At 40.4% G+C, this 16,944-nt stretch overlaps 2 protein-coding genes and 1 non-coding gene across 4 annotated transcripts in view; 2 read left to right on the forward strand and 1 right to left on the reverse strand.

Annotated features, from left to right (window-relative positions):
* Positions 1 to 7,965, reverse strand: part of LOC115763358 — a 105,098-nt gene extending 97,133 nt beyond the window's left edge. Inside the window, exon 1 of the mRNA XM_030705883.1 lies at positions 7,778 to 7,965. The gene's annotated coding sequence lies outside the window, so the exon portion shown is untranslated. The remainder of the gene's footprint in view (positions 1 to 7,777) is intronic.
* Positions 3,554 to 14,943, forward strand: LOC115763359 (cGMP-dependent protein kinase 1). 2 transcript variants are annotated; one of them, XM_030705886.1, is made up of 10 exons: positions 3,554 to 4,285; positions 9,664 to 9,735; positions 10,076 to 11,098; positions 12,550 to 12,707; positions 12,791 to 13,074; positions 13,129 to 13,298; positions 13,356 to 13,594; positions 13,650 to 13,970; positions 14,031 to 14,262; positions 14,325 to 14,943. In XM_030705886.1, exons 1-10 carry the CDS (start codon positions 4,181 to 4,183, stop codon positions 14,835 to 14,837), a joined length of 3,117 nt encoding a protein of 1,038 aa, XP_030561746.1. In that variant the 5' UTR covers positions 3,554 to 4,180; the 3' UTR covers positions 14,838 to 14,943. The 2 variants fall into 2 exon arrangements, with proteins under 2 accessions (XP_030561746.1, XP_030561747.1); XM_030705887.1 differs by having other exon boundaries at positions 3,558 to 4,285; positions 10,658 to 11,098; positions 14,325 to 14,942.
* Positions 14,944 to 16,028: 1,085 nt separating this feature from the next.
* Positions 16,029 to 16,099, forward strand: Trnag-gcc. Its single transcript has one exon. It is a non-coding gene; the product is annotated as a tRNA-Gly (tRNA).
* The last annotated feature ends 845 nt before the right edge of the window (positions 16,100 to 16,944 follow it).

Below are 16,944 nucleotides of genomic sequence, written 5' to 3' on the forward strand. Positions count from 1 at the left end.
AAAGTTCATTTACTTGCCCGTCATATATTAGATCTCAAGAGGGCTTTATAGAGTTATTGCCCTGGATGATGGCACTCTTATTAGAGCTCTGTATAAACTACAACATTATGAAATATTTGATGAAGGTATCTCAAAAATGTATTTATATGGGTTATGTATGTATTCAGGATAAGTTTTATGATTTAAATGCTTTCCTTTCAGAAAAGCATGCAACTAAAAAAAACATCTACCACTGTGTAGTTAGAACTAACTGCTAAGGGCTTGCATACTTTTAGGCCGTCATATTCAAAACTATCGATAACTAAGATATTTTATACCCTTGCAGAGGGAATTATAATTTCGTCTCGACGTGTGTAACGCATAGCAGGCGACATCTCCGACCCCATGAAGTGTATATATTCTTGATCAGTATCAACAGACAATACGATATAGTCATGTCGGTCTGTCCTTCTGTCTGTTTCTATGCGAACTAGTCTCTGAGTTTTTAGCTAACGTCATTATACTCATTATACGGCTGGATCGGACCACTATATAATATAGCCGCCATAGGCACGATCAGTCGAAAATGAGGTTCTTGTATGAAATTTTTTTGTTTCTCAAGATAACTTAGCTATTCTCGGCATTTGCTACTTTCCCTGGGCTTCTTAGATACGGACAAAGCATTTAAAGCATTCTGAAAGGATTGGGCCCGTAAGGGTATTAAATCTTCGGCGTGGCGAAGCGATTCCAATATTTTTAATCGATCAAAAGCTCTCTTTACTCATTGCACTGCAGGGTATCAGGAGTTAAGCTTAGAATGCTTGACCTGAGGCAGTGCTTACGACCTTTTCAGTGCACTACGATATAATAAATCTTCGGAGTTCTGCTCAAGGATATGCCCGACCAAAATAGAAATTTAAGTAATAGTCTTTCTGCAGGCAACCCGATTCCGCAATATTAAAGCATCTGCCTGCTCGATTTCCCAAGGAAAAGATAAATGCCACATAAGGTTAAAATTATGGACTCCCTAACATTTTCGGTTTAAAAAATACGTTGTTCAGCATTAAGTCAGTCGGGCCAAACAGTTTAATATAGATCGAGTTATGTATGAATCTATATGCATTCTCTCTGAAGAGCTATTGTATTGAGTGTGCTAATCTCTCTCCAATCTCAATTTTCCAGTAAATAGAATTATTAATATATGTGAGGAAAAAAAGAAAAATAAAAGTATGAAATTCACGTCAAAACAATGACGCGCTGCCCTGCACCTGTCCGTTGATAACGGGGCGGGCGTTCAGCGTTTTGCTCGACGGGCACTTCAACCTCAACTCAGATACCGATAAAGAGCCCCAGGGCCCAGCCAGCTGCTCAGTTGCCGCTGCCGCTGCTGCTGCCGTCGACGCGTCGAGCAAATTGCCAATTTAAATTGGCCGCGTTAAATTAGTCGAGTTATCAGCCTCCACGGCGGCAGGTGTACGGGTAGTGAGTGCTGCGGATCGAGCTATAGTTGTTATTGTATTTTTGTTGATATTCATGTAATTTATAATAGTTGTGACTTCTTAAAGAAATGAAGCGGAAATTGTAACGTGCCCAATTGAGCAATTTCAAAAATATTCCTAAATTCTAACTTCTTAACGGAAATGTGTGCACCGGGGGCTGCGGCTTGTGGTTAGAGCATGAGCGGCTGGCGTGTCCGTTTCGAGTGGTTTGTTGAAAAGTGAATGAAATAAATTCGACAAGAGAAATAAAAAACGAGTGTGAGTGTGAATGTGAATGTGAACAGCGAGTAACCAAACGCTCACTTATCGGTGTCCATGAAATTATAGAGCAAATTCGATAAGAAGTTGTTTCTTATGCCCACGGCACACAGTCACTGCTAGAACTCTGATCTGTGCTGTCAAATGTTTTGTTTTATTCCATTTACCTAACAAATAGAACAGCCTGCGAATCAATCACATTGCGTCTGATATGGATATCTAATCAAAAGAAATAAGCTTCAGTTGCTTCCATTTTTTTTTTGCTTTCATAATTTCCTTACTTACGCTTATTTCCTAATCTGGGATCTTGTATTTTGAGAGATTTGGATGTTTTGTGAAAATGCGCTGTAAAACTCCAGTTAAATAAGACCAACAATAGAGAGCAGCAAAAACAAAAGCATAAACAAAAATAAAAGAAATATTCCGCTGATAACTGCAAACCGAAATATCAATAAAACAATATAAATGACGACCTCGTGACTCTTGTGAATCGCTTGTCGATGTTGTTATTGGTGGCAAGAAAAGTGAAATACAAATGATTGTTAAAAGACAACAACAACATATAAGTTATGCTATTCTTTTGCCGTTTTCGATTTGCAAAATACAATTGTTGTGTTCTTCCGCTGTTATCTATACAGATGTCGTGTAATACGAAACTGATATCATCTATAAGTAGCAAGATGTATGCAGAACGGTATTGTTGGATAGATAATTGAAGCAGTCCGCGTCTGCGATTTGGTCAAGTCGCAAGCCGCAGGTTTCGATTGTGCCTTTGATTTGAAACCGTCTGTTGAGCTGATAAGATACAAGGAATAACCCAGTTTAATTCACGGCCACAAACTAAAGGGCCAAGCGGCCTTTTCTTGTACCCCAAAGCAATTGGCCAAACAATGAAATCCTCCGCATAAATAGAAAACAATTAGCCGTTTTAAACGATAAGAGATGTACGATAAAAATACAAAAAAAAATCCAATTCTTCAGTGACTCATAACCGCGGAATTGGCGAGTCGAAACATGGCGAAGCGTGGCAATGGGCTTCGGGCTCTGACTAATTAGCTCATTCATTTGGCGATGCGTGAAATTTATGAACTTTACAACTTTTGCTATAAGTGGAAATATATCTGATGAAAAGCGAGTTTGCGTTTTACTTTTGTGCAAGCGCTGAAAGAGCCTAATCAGCTACTTTGGTCGATATATTGAAGGCCTTTTTTTTTAAACTATTTGCTATTTAACGACATTTTTGATAACACAGTTTAACTATTCATTGAATTTGACAAAAATATTAATAATAAATACAAAAAATTCGATTTTTGAGACTTTTTAAACTAAAGTTAAATTTCAACACCGGAAGGCATAAAAGCAAAAATTGAGTAGGTTGCTCGTATAAATATTTCAATAATCATCAGATTTTATATTGGCTTAAGGGTTGTCCTGAGACTCGTTCGAAGAACTTGCTGATTAACCAGGCATAGCCAAGCCTTTTGTACAAATCCTTGAGCAGGAAAACAAAGTCTCGTAACCACTAGATTGAATTACAATACTAGAACAGACAAAGGACCGTATTCCTTGTCTCAAAGCAAACTTCCTGCTTTATGAATGAAATAAAAACTCAGTCGCGTGTTACCGACCGCTAAACACTTCGAAAATAAGCACATAAATACAAAAATACTAAAAGTTATTTTATTAATAGAAAAAAACAACATCAAATATAATAGCGATTGCAGCTCGCACAGCAAAGAGTTTAATTTAATTAATATGTGCCACAAAAAGTAATACGATTAAATAAAATATAATAAAAACAAAAAAACCAAATCAAAGCGCAAAAAGAGAAACAATATTTATTTACATGTTTCAGCGGTAAAAGCGCAACAAATCAAATAGGCCGCCATAAATCTAATCAATTTAAAAAGAAATATATCTCTTTTGGGGCTAGCGCTGCTGTTGATAACGCGTCAAGTGCTCGACGGCAGTGCGCGAAAATCCGAGTGCATATTCAAATCGAGTCACTGATTCGAATTGTGGGCTAAAAAATAATCGAAATATCGCGAATTACAACAATTGCAGCCGAGCGCAACAAATTTACAGCGGCAATTAAGTGCGCGGCCATAAATCAAAAATCCGGCAACAGTTATCAAAATAGGGTTAAAGCACCGTTAACCACTCGGCTCAGTTTTATTTGCAGGCACCAATCACAATAACAATAAATACAAAAATACCAATAATAACAATAGCAATAGCAACAAAAGATGTGCGATAAATATGCTAAAATAGTAGCTGACAACTAACCAACCACAGCTAACGGAAAACGGCAAACAGCAGCAGGCAGCAAATAAACAATAACAATCCACTTTACCCCCACCATTTACTATTTAACAACCCGGCGTGTGAGGCTCCCCACCTAGGTGACCCCTGCCATCCAGCAGCACCCGCTATCCCCCGCAAACATGGCCTGCTTTCCGCGTCTCTTCCATCATCGCAGTAAAAACAAATTTACGCCCGCTCAAGATGAGAACACCGACACGATACTCAACACACAAGATAGCCCCGTGGTGAGTTTCTGCAACTGAGAGAGCAGTGTACACACACATACATATACATGTATACGTACATGTGGTGGCCGATAAGCGGCACTGATAAGTTGATTAAGTGTTTAATTAAGTTATGTGGCGGGGGTAACTGGCCAACGCTATAACTAAGCGTTACAGTTAACCAAATACTGAAGCTGACTAAAAATAAAAAGCAAAAAAAAACACGTGTGTAGCCAAAAACTTGTTATCCTTATCAACGACTTTGGCGAATGTGACGTTCACTTTTCACATGCCTTATCATAATAACAAAAAGAAAGAGCTTTCGTACATGCACCGAAGCTCTTATACCCTCACTAAACTGGTTGAGCAGAAATACCTTTTATATTTTATAATCTTTATTATTTACAAATTTTTTAATTTTTCTTTGTCTTTGTTAAGTTATATGTATCTTTTATAAGCAAACTTGTGTTATAGGCTTTCAGTTATGTTGGGATAATTCTACAAAACAATAGATATGCCATTTTCAAGCTTTTACTGTCAGCTTTATCAAATGAAATAATTAAGCATAACTATCTAAACGGGGCAATACGTAAAATCATAACACATTATGTACCCTTATCTATTTGTCATTGAAATCCCAATAGTTGGTAGCAATTTTTATCAATTGCCAACGCTAGGCTCGTATCTATCAAACTCATAAGCATATAAGTACATATTAATGATATATATTATGTTACTACAGTTGATGGCTTAGTTTTGGCTTCTGATAATAGTAAGTCTTATGTCGCCATATGCTCGGAGTTAAAAGCCAGTGCCTGAGATAGTGTTTAATTGTAAAGGACATAAGCTCTCATAAATATTTGATCGCCAAGTATTTGACGTATCAGGTTGTGATTTTCATTCACTTTGAACAGGATTTCCCATTCGAAATTGGCTTAACCAAATTACCCAGGCCCATAACAATATCTTTGAAATTGCAATGGCAGCACTTGGTTTGGTTGAAACAAAAGCACACACTTAATATGCAAAAATATGATAAGCATGCACATGAATTATGTGTGGGAATGAAACTCATGCATAAATCGAACCCAAACATATTCCAACCGGCAAATGGAACATAAATATGCACAGTTCGTAGGTGCGCAGCTATCGATGGAAGAAACATTGAGTGCCGTAGTCTGTACTAGAGCCTGCGGTTGCTGACGGGATGTGAACGTGATAAGGATTGTCAGGATTGCACGCACATGCCAAAATAAACGTGGAGTTCAAAGTCAAAGTCGTCAAATAAACAACGCCCCAGAGGAAAATAAATGCATTAGATTTGACATCTTGAAGTGTTGCCAGCTAGCGCTGCGATATATACAAAATAAAAATAAGTAAGAAGTTCTAGTCGGGAGCTCCCGACTAGGGGATACCCTGACCCTCTTCTCCCAAGATCAAATGCATATATATATATTCTATTTTAGAAGCTATATGTCAAGTTTGGTGACTCTAGCTCTTATTATTTACCAAAATTGCCCAAAAAACAGGATATCGATATCGATTTTTATAGATTGCTTGGAAACGGAGTAAATTATCGATTATCGGAAACAAACTCGATCTGTGCAGGCACTAGGAACACCTACATCTAAAATTTCAAGTCTCTAGCTCTTATAGGTTCTGAGATCCTTGCGTTCATACATACGGACGGACAGACAGACGGACGGATATGGCTAGATCGACTCGGCTATTGGTGCTGATCAAGAATATATATACTTTATGGGGTCGGAGATGCTTTCTTTTGCCTGTTACGTACATTTTGACTTTGCAGAAATAAAATATACCCTTATACCCATTTTTAATGGGTTCAGGGTATAAAAATAAAACATATGCACTGTGTTTTTTGACAAATTTATGACATCGATATACTCTTACTTTAATACTGGTGAGCAATCCTTTGTAGGCAACGATTAGCAACAACAATCGGAATCGCATCAAAACATCCATCAGAATAATCGTTTCGGGCGGCTGCCCCCCTCGACATAGCGAGAGCATTTCCCAGCGATTCTTTTCTGGCGTTTTCCGTGGGAAAACGGAAAACCTGTCAAAATGTCGTCGTTTAAGGCTGATTAGCATATCAAAGTAGAGACAACCACGCGACCTGCATATTGACATGTGTTTATTTATGCGGCTTGTGAGCTGCCAAACGACAACAACAGCAACGATGCCACATTGTGGCCCCCCCAAAAGGTTTGAATATTTTATTGCCCGCATGCCTGGCTGCCAATTGAGCGATAAGACGCTCTGCTATTTTGCGGGTGACACCACAAGAGCAGAGTTGGGAGTTCAAAAAATGCCTTTAAAGTCGAACGAGGCCGGCATAAAAGTCACTAATCGCTGGCGCTACTTTAGCTCATTTAACCCATAAATAAATGTTTATAACCAAGATTATTGGTTAGTTCTAATATTAATTAAAGTCTTAAAGCATCCCTTAGAAGCATACATCCACCAAATAGTGCCCAAAATGACTAGTGCAAACGAATGGGATCAGAATTATTTTTACTTATTTCTCAATTTGTCTTTAGTTACATTTTTATACCCTGAACCCATTAAAAATGGGTATAAGCACTAATAGCCGAGTCGATCTAGCAATTTCCGTCTGTCTGTCTGTCCATCTGTCCGTCCGTCCGTCCGTCCGTCTGTCAGTCTGTCCGTAAGTATGAACGCAAGGATCTCAGAACCTATAAGAGCTAGAAGAGCTTGACATATTAGATGTTGGTGCTGCTAGTGCCCGCGCAGATCGAATTTCTTTCCGATAATCGATAACTTACTCCGTTTCCAAGCAATCGATAAAAATCGATATCGGTATCCTGTGTATGCATTTGATGTTGGAAGAAGAGAGTTCAGGGTATCCCCTAGTCGGAAGCTCCCAACTAGAACCTCTTGCTTGTTTATTGTTATAGAAGCTATTAAAATGATTTCATTGGACAAAGAATACCAAATATTTGTACATAAAATATTTTACTTATATTTTATCAATAGTGGGCTTTGTATTTATTTTAATTTATTTATTTTTTATCTTGTCAGTATCTAAAAAGCGTTTCATTCTATCTTTACCAGCAATATCTCCACAACTGAAACTTCATTGAGATTTTCATTGGAATTTCGCACTAACATAAGCTTGTTTCTATTTTAAACTTTTTTGTTTACAGTCATAAAACAAAGCTTTAATAATACTTCTTGCTACTTCACATAAAAAGCGTTTCTATCTTTATCAAGTGCACATATAAATATAAGCAAATAACAATACTCAAATAATGTGAGCACGACATTAATATGAAAGTCAACCTAACGAACTTTAAATACTCTTACATAGAAAACCACAGTATGTTTAAGCTGATCGCTATTAATATTTTAGTTATTAATTAATTAATTAAAGAAAGCAAAAAGACTTTGAACTTGAACACCTAAGCTACAGACTTTGCAGCTATGTGAATGTAACTTACTAAATGAGTGTATTCGAGATATACTCACATATTTAGATACCGCATCTATAGGTACACATGAAAAGAACATTTATTATTTATTTTAAACAACGTGCCCGTAAATAAAACAACAGACAAACAAAGGAATCGGCACAGATAAGGTTGTGGGCCAAGTTGGAGGCTATCAACATGGCACTGGAAAAAAGTCAATATTAATGAGAATTGGATACTCTTTTATAGTACTCGTGACTAATTCGAAGACAAATGCGAATAACTCGATTAGTTTTGGGTTGGCAAATTTCAAAGGAATTGCAAATTTAAATTTATGCCAACAGCACTTTTAGTTTTATAAAACTGCGAGCCAACATACATACACACACACACACAGACACACAGTCGCACACCCAATAAAAGTCCATCAACCCGATAAACCTATTCGAAATTCCTGAGCTGTCACATAATCAAAAGTGGGAAAAAGCCCCTCTGACTTTCGTTTCGTCAGCTGGCTGCGAGTCGGATTTAAGCAAATGACTTTTTTTTATGCAATATGAAGAGCAAAGCTCAAACGTATGAAAAGTATTTGCCACAAGTATAATGCGTACTCAGTGCAAATACAAATACGAATACAAACGCGACAATATAGAAACATATTTATAAGGCGCAAATGCTACAAACGCCAACACAATGGCCGTTTGTTGTTGTTTATTGAGGCTCAATGGCGGGATAAACTGGCAACTGTTGCAGACATTTAACTGCACGGCTCTCCCCATTTATCAGCCGTGTCAGCTACAGATTGATTTCAAAGCAAGGGACAGATATACCAGCACATCAACACACACACCCGCAGAGAGTCAAGCAAAGCAGCCGGCATTATTTGCTTACTTTCACAGATTGTTTGGGAATTTCCTTTTTTAAATGATTTTTTTTGTTGTTGCCGATTTGTTGGCATTTTCTGAGTAGCAGTAGCAATTGTTGTTCCTTTTGCAGTTATATACATATATTGTATTCTCTTTGTTAGCAGAGACCTGTTGACATTTGATGCGATTTGAGGTCCCGCAGTGAATAAAGCTAAATTATGTTGGACATAAATTTCAACAGCTGTCGAGTTTAAGTCCAGCTGGCAGCTAATGCTTAGAAACCTTTTTATCCTTACAAAATATTTATGCTTTTACTCTAAATGGTAGTTATGTTGAAATAATTTCTGCTGTGACACGAATTAATGGAACTATAATAATGGATAGCAGATGAAAAGGGTTTTCTTTTTTATTTTGAAAACTTCTTTATCTTTCCCATCTTATTGAATAATCAATACTCTTTAAGTATACAACTTAGTCTAAAATCCATATATTTTAATAACAAACATAATTATGTTCGAAGCTAGTTGAAGTTATGAATCAGGTGTTAATCTGACCACAATATTCTTATCAACAATTTTTGTAATATTGACATTCAATTGCTTTATAAGCTTATTTTAAGATTTGGGCACATACCTCACGAAAGAATAAAAATCAGATAAATTTAAAAAATTATAAATTAAATACTTTTCGAAACAGAACAAATATTAATTTCATCCTTAGAGGACCCCATTGAACCAGAAAAAATAATGGATTTGCGACATATGCAATCGCACTATTTCTACTTCTGTTAGCCGAAAGTTGCTTATATATTAATAATTATAATATTGTGGTAGTGTATTGTGTATTGTATTGTATTGTGTGCTCTATGATAAAACCATATTAGGTTTAGCTTTAAATGTAAAGAACTTTTAATTTAATAAGCTTAGCCGTAGTTCGCCAAAACTGCCAATACACAAATTAATATATGCCCTTGCATTATCATGTATGGGTATTTCCAAATTAAATTATTTCTTAATATTAAAGATCTGTCTTTTATGTTATTGTATTTTATCGCTTAATTTTTCGTGTTCATTTTTAGCAAATTGGTCTCTACATACGACGCGAGGAGAAACCACTTTACTCGCCCATAATTACGCCTAGTGCCAGTGAGGTGAGTGTCTTTTTTTTAGCAGGTTAATCTGTTACAAAGCACTGCTCCTAGCACAAACTCACGGGTCCGGCGGCCATCCATCCAACCTATTCAACCTATCCGACCGTTTTCTGCTTGTCTTTGGCAAACTCAATTAATATTTGCACACATGTTTCTTATACTTTCAAACGAAATGATGCTAACGACAACGGCAACAACAACACAAAACACTTGTAAATATGTACACAACACAACAACAACACAAACAATACCCACGGACCCATTTGCACCCCGCACTTTTGTTTGTCTTTGTAAATGTTTGGACGTACGTCCACACCTGGTTCCCACCGGGTCCTATTAGGCGCAACTGCAGCGCCTAAAACAACAGCCCTCCAGTTCCTCCGTTCAGCCGCTCCAGGCTGTAGCCGAAAATGTGGTCAGCCCTAACATTACTGGCAACACTGCTGACAACAATGCCGACGACAGCATCGGAAGCCAGCACCATGAGCAGCAGCAACAGAAGCATCCAAAGAAATTTCGTTCGCACAAAAGCAGGCTTCAAGCAGAGGATAGAGAAAAGGAGAAGGAGAAGGTCTCGACAGTCAATGGAAGTGCAATTAATGTCACACGTACCAATTCAAAATTAAAACCCGTCAAAGAACGACGCCCCACCGCACTGCCTACCGAGGCGCCCAACGTGAATGGAGCCCAACGTGTTTCTGATGTGGATGCCGATAAGGAACGGGCAACGGGGGAGCTGGAACAGGTTGCTGATGTTGTGGACGGAGAGTCAAAGCTCAAAGGGAATGTGAATGGCATAATTGATGAGAACGGTGACAATGAGGCTGTCAAAACTCCATCGACAGGAACGCCTTCGATATTCACACCAATACCAACACCGCCAGCAAAGGCAAATGTTAAATTTTTCATTGGTCATACACAGGAACTAAATGCCGAGCAGCCCTCTGATGACATTCTGTCCTGGCATAGCAATGATGCCAACAACAACAGCAACAGCAACAAGCTGACAAATGGAACATTACCAACTGCCCAACAAGGACATGCACATGGACAGCGGCTGGCCGAGTCAATGACGGCGACAACGGCGACGTCGCCAAAGGTGCCCGCAAAGAGCTGCAGCAATGTGTCACTCAATTATCTTAGAAGGTCCAAAAGCACGATAGCCAGCACAGAGCCAGTGACCACCAGCCAGCGGAGGCGTGTGTCGACCATGCCCGACATTAACATACCAACACCGCCACCCATGCCCCTAGAGCTCCTAAAGCCGGTAACACCGCTGCATTTGCGCAAGAAGCGAAGTGCGGAGCGTCAAGCTGCTCAGGACTCGCTTCCAGTAGCCACCCTCGATGCTTCAGTCAGTCAAGTATGTAACAAACCAGTTTAGCTCCACGAAAAGGTCATCTGAATTTTGTGGCCAGTTGACACCAGTTTGTGTCATTTTTCGAGCTGTCGGTAAACTTAAAGCTTAGGATATACCCAGGTCTCTGATGGATAAGGAGTATATTTGAACATTCAACTAGAATTAAGTAGGTGGGAATGTTGTGAAGCTCTCGCTATCGAATCCTATATTTCACACAGTTTTAAAGTCATAGCTTGAAAGTCAATTTCGTAAAATTACAGTTTGCGAGTAATCGGTTATTACTGTAGGTAAGATCATGTTTATCGAATAGATAATATATCTGCTAAATGCAAATGCATTAGATGCACCTAATAGATTCATGTTATAAATATTATTTTAATATCAAAAACTTTGCCCAATTGAAAACCTTGTTCGTGCTCCCCCTGAGCGAAATGTGCAATTATTTTACCAGACCAATACAACATTGTTTAACCTGGGCGTGGCAGTAGTTAAGTACCCATTATTAATTAAATAACCCTTTCTACTTCAATATGCAGCAAAAATAACAAAAGTGTGCACAACATGGCCAACAGCTGTGTAAAAGTCGGTATATTATTGTACAAACTAGCAGTGGGAGTCGAGGCGGGATGTTGACTTCTCGGCATGCTACTAATTACAAGCGAAATGTTAATTGTTTGGCAACAGACATGAACTCTAACTTTTGGCCAACAAAAACAGGCAACAGATAAAACTGTTGCTTACCCTATCACGCAGGACTTCCTCTTTCTCTTTCGCTCTCCCTCTGCTTTCATGCAGTTGATGCTCTTTTACTGTCTGGTTACATTGCTTAAAGCGCCCGATACTTACCTGTATCTAAACGCTCTCCCTGCTTAATGCCGCTGAGGCAGCGAATTTGCCAACCCACTAATGAATTTTGGCTGATGTTGCGCCTTGTGAGACGCCATCCCTATATTATGCGACTTCGCCTGCCTACGTGCAGCGACTGTGACTGCGATAGTTTGGCCTCGCAGATCTGGCCCCAACCGGAAACGCTTATAATGGTTGCGATTCCACTGTGTAAATGGAGGTAAATATTTAATGGGAAGCGTCCGTTGAGGCCCGCGGGTACACAACCCAACCCACTTTAAAAGCTCGAAAAATCTTTAATTCACCAAAAAAGGACTGAGTAAACTTGAGTGGGGCTGTGTTCCCAGGCAGTGATAAACTGTCGACTAAATTGAAATGTCCCATGTTCCATTTGATGTCAAAGAAGAGGCGCCTTAACAATCAAAACATGTTGGGTCAACCCTGAGCTAATCTCGAAGCTCAACTTAAACTGTCAACAAATAACCACAAGACTCAGTTGACCATTAAAACATTGGAAAAAACAAACAAACAAACAGCTAAATAACCCGATATTTGGTTTGATTTGGTTTACTTTTGGGCTATTGTTCGAAATCAACCGCATCAATTAGGATGAAACGTCCAAGCTAGAGGACAGCGAGAGGGCCAGCAGAAGCAGCAGCGGGTCTGCAACGAAAATACATCGCGTGGAGGGAGGTCTCATCTATGTGCGACCGAATTTGCCCGTGCAGCAGAATATTGAAATCGAATTTAATGCAAAGGACGAAGCGTAAGTTGAGTAAACATCTATTGTTGATTGACCAAGGTAAGCCGTATCTATGTGGGTCCGCCTCACTGCATTCCTTATTCTAGTACACGCAATCTCATACTCAATGCCATCGAACGAAACGATTTCCTCAATAATCTAATGGACAAGGAGCGCAAGGACATGGTCATCAATGCAATGGCACCAGCCAGCTACAAGAAGAACAGCTACATCATCAACGAGCACGACGAGGGCTCCGAGATCTTTGTTTCCGCCGAGGGCTACTACGATGTCATACAAGCGGGTCAGCATGTGGGCAACTTTGGGCCTGCCACCGTCTTTGGTGAACTAGCAATACTCTACAATGCGCCACGCAAAGCCACTATAAAGGGTAAGTAGCTCCATGTCCAGAAGTGTAACCGTGCGAGTTAATTCTGCCTTGCAGCTGCCACCGATGCGCGAGTTTGGAAGATTACGCGAGAAACGTTTCGTGCCATTATGCAAATCTCGGGCTCTAGGGAGCGCGAGGAGAACCTGCAGTTCCTACGCTCAGCTCCATTTCTGCAGGAGCTGGAGGAGAGTCTTCTCACCAGAGTTGTCGATCTGTTACAGCGGGTAGGAGCTCTTACATTTCTTAACAAGTATCCATAACCATTTTGGATATGTTCGCAGAAATTTTACGAGACAGGCAGCTGCATTGTACGCGAGGGCGAGGTGGGCAATGAGTTCTTCATCATACGCGGCGGCACGGTGACCATCAAGAAGAAGAACCAAGCTGGGCAGGAACAAATTGTTGCCAAGCGTAAGCGTGGCGACTATTTTGGGGAGCAGGCACTCATGAACGCGGACGTACGACAGGCGAGCGTCTATGCGGATGCGCCAGGCACTGAGGTGCTCAAACTGGAGCGAGAGTAAGAATAAAAAATCCACTAAGTATGCCCGTAGTATATGTTGCCCTCCTCACAGAGCCTTCATCAGCTACTTGGGCACCATAAGGCAGCTAAGCGAGAAGCCCCATGTGCAGACCAACAACGAGAATGGACGTTCGAGCAGCAAAGGCGCCGAATTCGATAATGAGCATGCCCACATCGCAATCTCGGATCTGAAGAAAGTAGCTACTCTGGGTGCCGGCGCTTTTGGGCGTGTGGATCTGGTCACACACAACAGTAAGGCATTCGCGCTGAAGATCATTAAGAAGATCGAGGTGATCAAGCAGGATCAAATCGAGCACGTCTACAATGAGAAGAATGTTATGATCAAGTGCCGCGATTCACCCTTTATAGTGCAGTGAGTAGATCCAACCTGAAATCTAATGACAGTTCAACTTTGGGAAACCCTTTTACCTAGACTCTATCGCACCTATCGCAATGAGAAGTATGTGTACTTTCTGATGGAGGCCTGCATGGGCGGCGATGTCTGGACGGTCATGTCAAAGCGTCAGTATTTCGATGATAAGACTGCCAAATTTATAGCGGGCTGTGTCGTAGAAGCCTTTGACTTTCTGCACGCGCACAACTTTATCTACAGGGACCTCAAGCCGGAGAACCTAATGCTCAGCAGCGATGGCTACTGCAAGCTGGTGAGTTGACATCAAACTTTGAATATCACATATTTTAAATGGCCATTTTTAACATTTATCAGGTCGACTTTGGCTTCGCCAAGTACGTGCGTCCCAACGAGAAGACCAACACGTTTGCCGGCACGCCTGAGTATGTGGCGCCCGAGATAATATTGGATCGCGGTCATGATCGCGCCGTGGACTACTGGGCACTGGGCATACTTGTGTACGAGCTGCTGGTTGGCAAAACACCCTTTCGCGGGGTCAATCAAATCAAGATCTACCAAAACATCCTGAGTGGCATCGATGTCATACACATGCCCTCACGCATACCCAAGTCTGCGCAGCATCTAATACGGCATCTGTGCAAGCAGCTGCCTGCCGAGCGGCTGGGCTATCAGCGCAAGGGCATTGCGGACATCAAGCGGCATAGCTGGTTTGACAGCCTGGACTGGACCCGACTTAGACAGAAGCAGCTTCCCTCGCCTATAAAGCGCAACCTGAGGAGTTTGACAGACCTGCAATACTTTATCCACGCCCAGGAGCCAGACTACGAGCCGCCCGAAGAGCTAAGTGGCTGGGATAAGGACTTCTAAAAAAGTATATATACCCAAAGACATTGTTCATAAGTAAATAGATTTTAATCAGTTAGACCGTAGGTACGAGGCGAATACGTGTCATAAGCTGTAAATAAATTTGATATTATGATTGTTTAAAATTGATGACTTTCAAAAGTTGATCTGGAACCCGACTGTGCACTCCCGATGTTTTGCAATTTAACTTTGGCTAGCTGCGGTTGATGCCGCCCAATCATCAGGTTATTTGTTTTCGCCACTTCAATTAGAAGCGCAAACTAGTTTTGCTGTTATCGAGATGTCACACGCGCACACACACACACACACACACACACACACAATATAGTTAGCCAAGCAACTAGAATAAATAAACATTTTCAATTAAGCGCTTTCAGCGAGTTTTCACTTGGCTCGCGACACATTGTTAACAAAGTTTCTACGTTACAAAGCGCTGTCCAGTTCTCTGCAGTGTCCAAACTCTTAAAGATACATATTTGGGCTGCAGACAGCTTTAAACATCATTAGGTGGCACTTTGTAATTGTGTCTTAAAGCAACTTTGTCGTCCTATTGTCTGGCTTGTAGGGCTGAGCTTGTGCTGTCGTCATCAAGAGCTGACGCAGTCATTATTGCCCGCATGCCGTTGACATTTATTTGTATCTTATAGATACTTCTAAAAGCACATCCAACATAATTGCATTGTGTGCATGTGGCTTTTCATGCCACGTTGCGAATGCTGCACATGACACAAACTTTATTGTTTTTGAATATAATAATAAAGTGGAGCTTGCCTTACGGCTGCTAACGAACGAGCAAGGTTTCCCATCTAGGTAGATCCAACAAGTGCGAGCAAAGCTGCCCAGAAACCTCAAGTGTGTGTGTGTTTCTGTGTGCGTGTGTGTGTGCGTCAGCTTGGTCGTTATGCAAATATGAAACGGAGTCGAGTGCAATTATGTGAACTTGAGGTCTTTATATCAGGTCTCTGTGGACCACCTCGAGCCAATGTTCTACGAGTCCAACTCGTTATGAAACTTCAGCCCTTTGTTTGATTTCGGGCTGACGAGTTCAAATATGAAAGGAAAATTTAGTTTTATTTTTGTAAAAAAAAATAAAAATGTTCTTATCAATATATGTTTCTATTCTAATTTATGTTCATAATTAAAGTTGCCAATCAAATCGGTTCGAGTTTGGTTTTTGTTTTGATTTAATCACAAGCATCGGTGGTTCAGTGGTAGAATGCTCGCCTGCCACGCGGGCGGCCCGGGTTCGATTCCCGGCCGATGCAGACAAATTTTTTTTTGCTTATAAAATATTTTCTTTAAAATAATTGTAAACAACATAAACACCTATTGCCATAGTCACAGAGCTAAGTATTGAGAGGAAATAAAAGAGCTCTTTCAGTCATAGAAAATAATATTGCTGCTTTGCAGTTGTTGTTGTTGTTGTCCCTCACTTGGCCTTGTTATAAACACAAACCGATGATGTAGGAAAAAGCCACAAAAAATAATAAATGATGATTGATAATAACGTTTTGCTACCTTCCTTCCGTTGGCAGTCACAGTAAACGAATAAGCCAAATAAAAGAGAGTATGTAAAGGAAATCAATAAAAATGATGGCGACAACATTTGGTCACAATTTCAATTTTGTGGCAGCCAAGCAAAACGAGCAAAACGCCGCAGCATTCCAACAATTTCCGACCGCCGTCTGTGGCGGCGGCAAGTGAAAATTTTCATTTTCCCAACTGTCGCAAATGTTTGCTACATATTTTCTTAGACACCTTAGACAACGCCTTCCAGCATTTCTATGCGACTGCACACCGCAGCGACAAAGTTGGACGAAATGTCATCATTTCCGTTGGGAAGACTGTGCGCGCTCAAGCGTCAACGACGAGGACGAGGACGAGGACGTGAACGCGGACGAGCTCGACGTCTACTAGAAAACGAGCATGTCGACGGGTTATCAGTAAAACAGAGCGCGCACACCGGGCGAAAAGGGTTAACTAAGGCAAACCATGCAAATCCCTTTTTATTTGCCCGAAAACTTTTGATGCAAAAAGCCTCAAAAATATATATTTCGTCGAATCCAAAACGCAGGACGAAAGCAGCGAGTCGGTTCGAGCCCTAGGGCCA

The sequence above is a fragment of the Drosophila novamexicana genome, unplaced genomic scaffold, assembly GCF_003285875.2.
Source record: "Drosophila novamexicana strain 15010-1031.04,08,12 unplaced genomic scaffold, DnovRS2.1 tig00000739-arrow-arrow-pilon, whole genome shotgun sequence".
Classification (NCBI taxonomy): Eukaryota; Metazoa; Arthropoda; class Insecta; order Diptera; family Drosophilidae; genus Drosophila; species Drosophila novamexicana.

Coding starts and splice junctions, on each gene's coding strand:
- LOC115763359 (XM_030705886.1), top strand. CDS start 4,181: ATGGCCTGCTTTCCGCGTCTCTTCCATCATCGCAGTAAAAACAAATTT. Junction 9,736..10,075: donor TTACGCCTAGTGCCAGTGAG/GTGAGTGTCTTT, acceptor GGGTCCTATTAG/GCGCAACTGCAGCGCCTAAA. Junction 14,263..14,324: donor GCGATGGCTACTGCAAGCTG/GTGAGTTGACAT, acceptor AACATTTATCAG/GTCGACTTTGGCTTCGCCAA.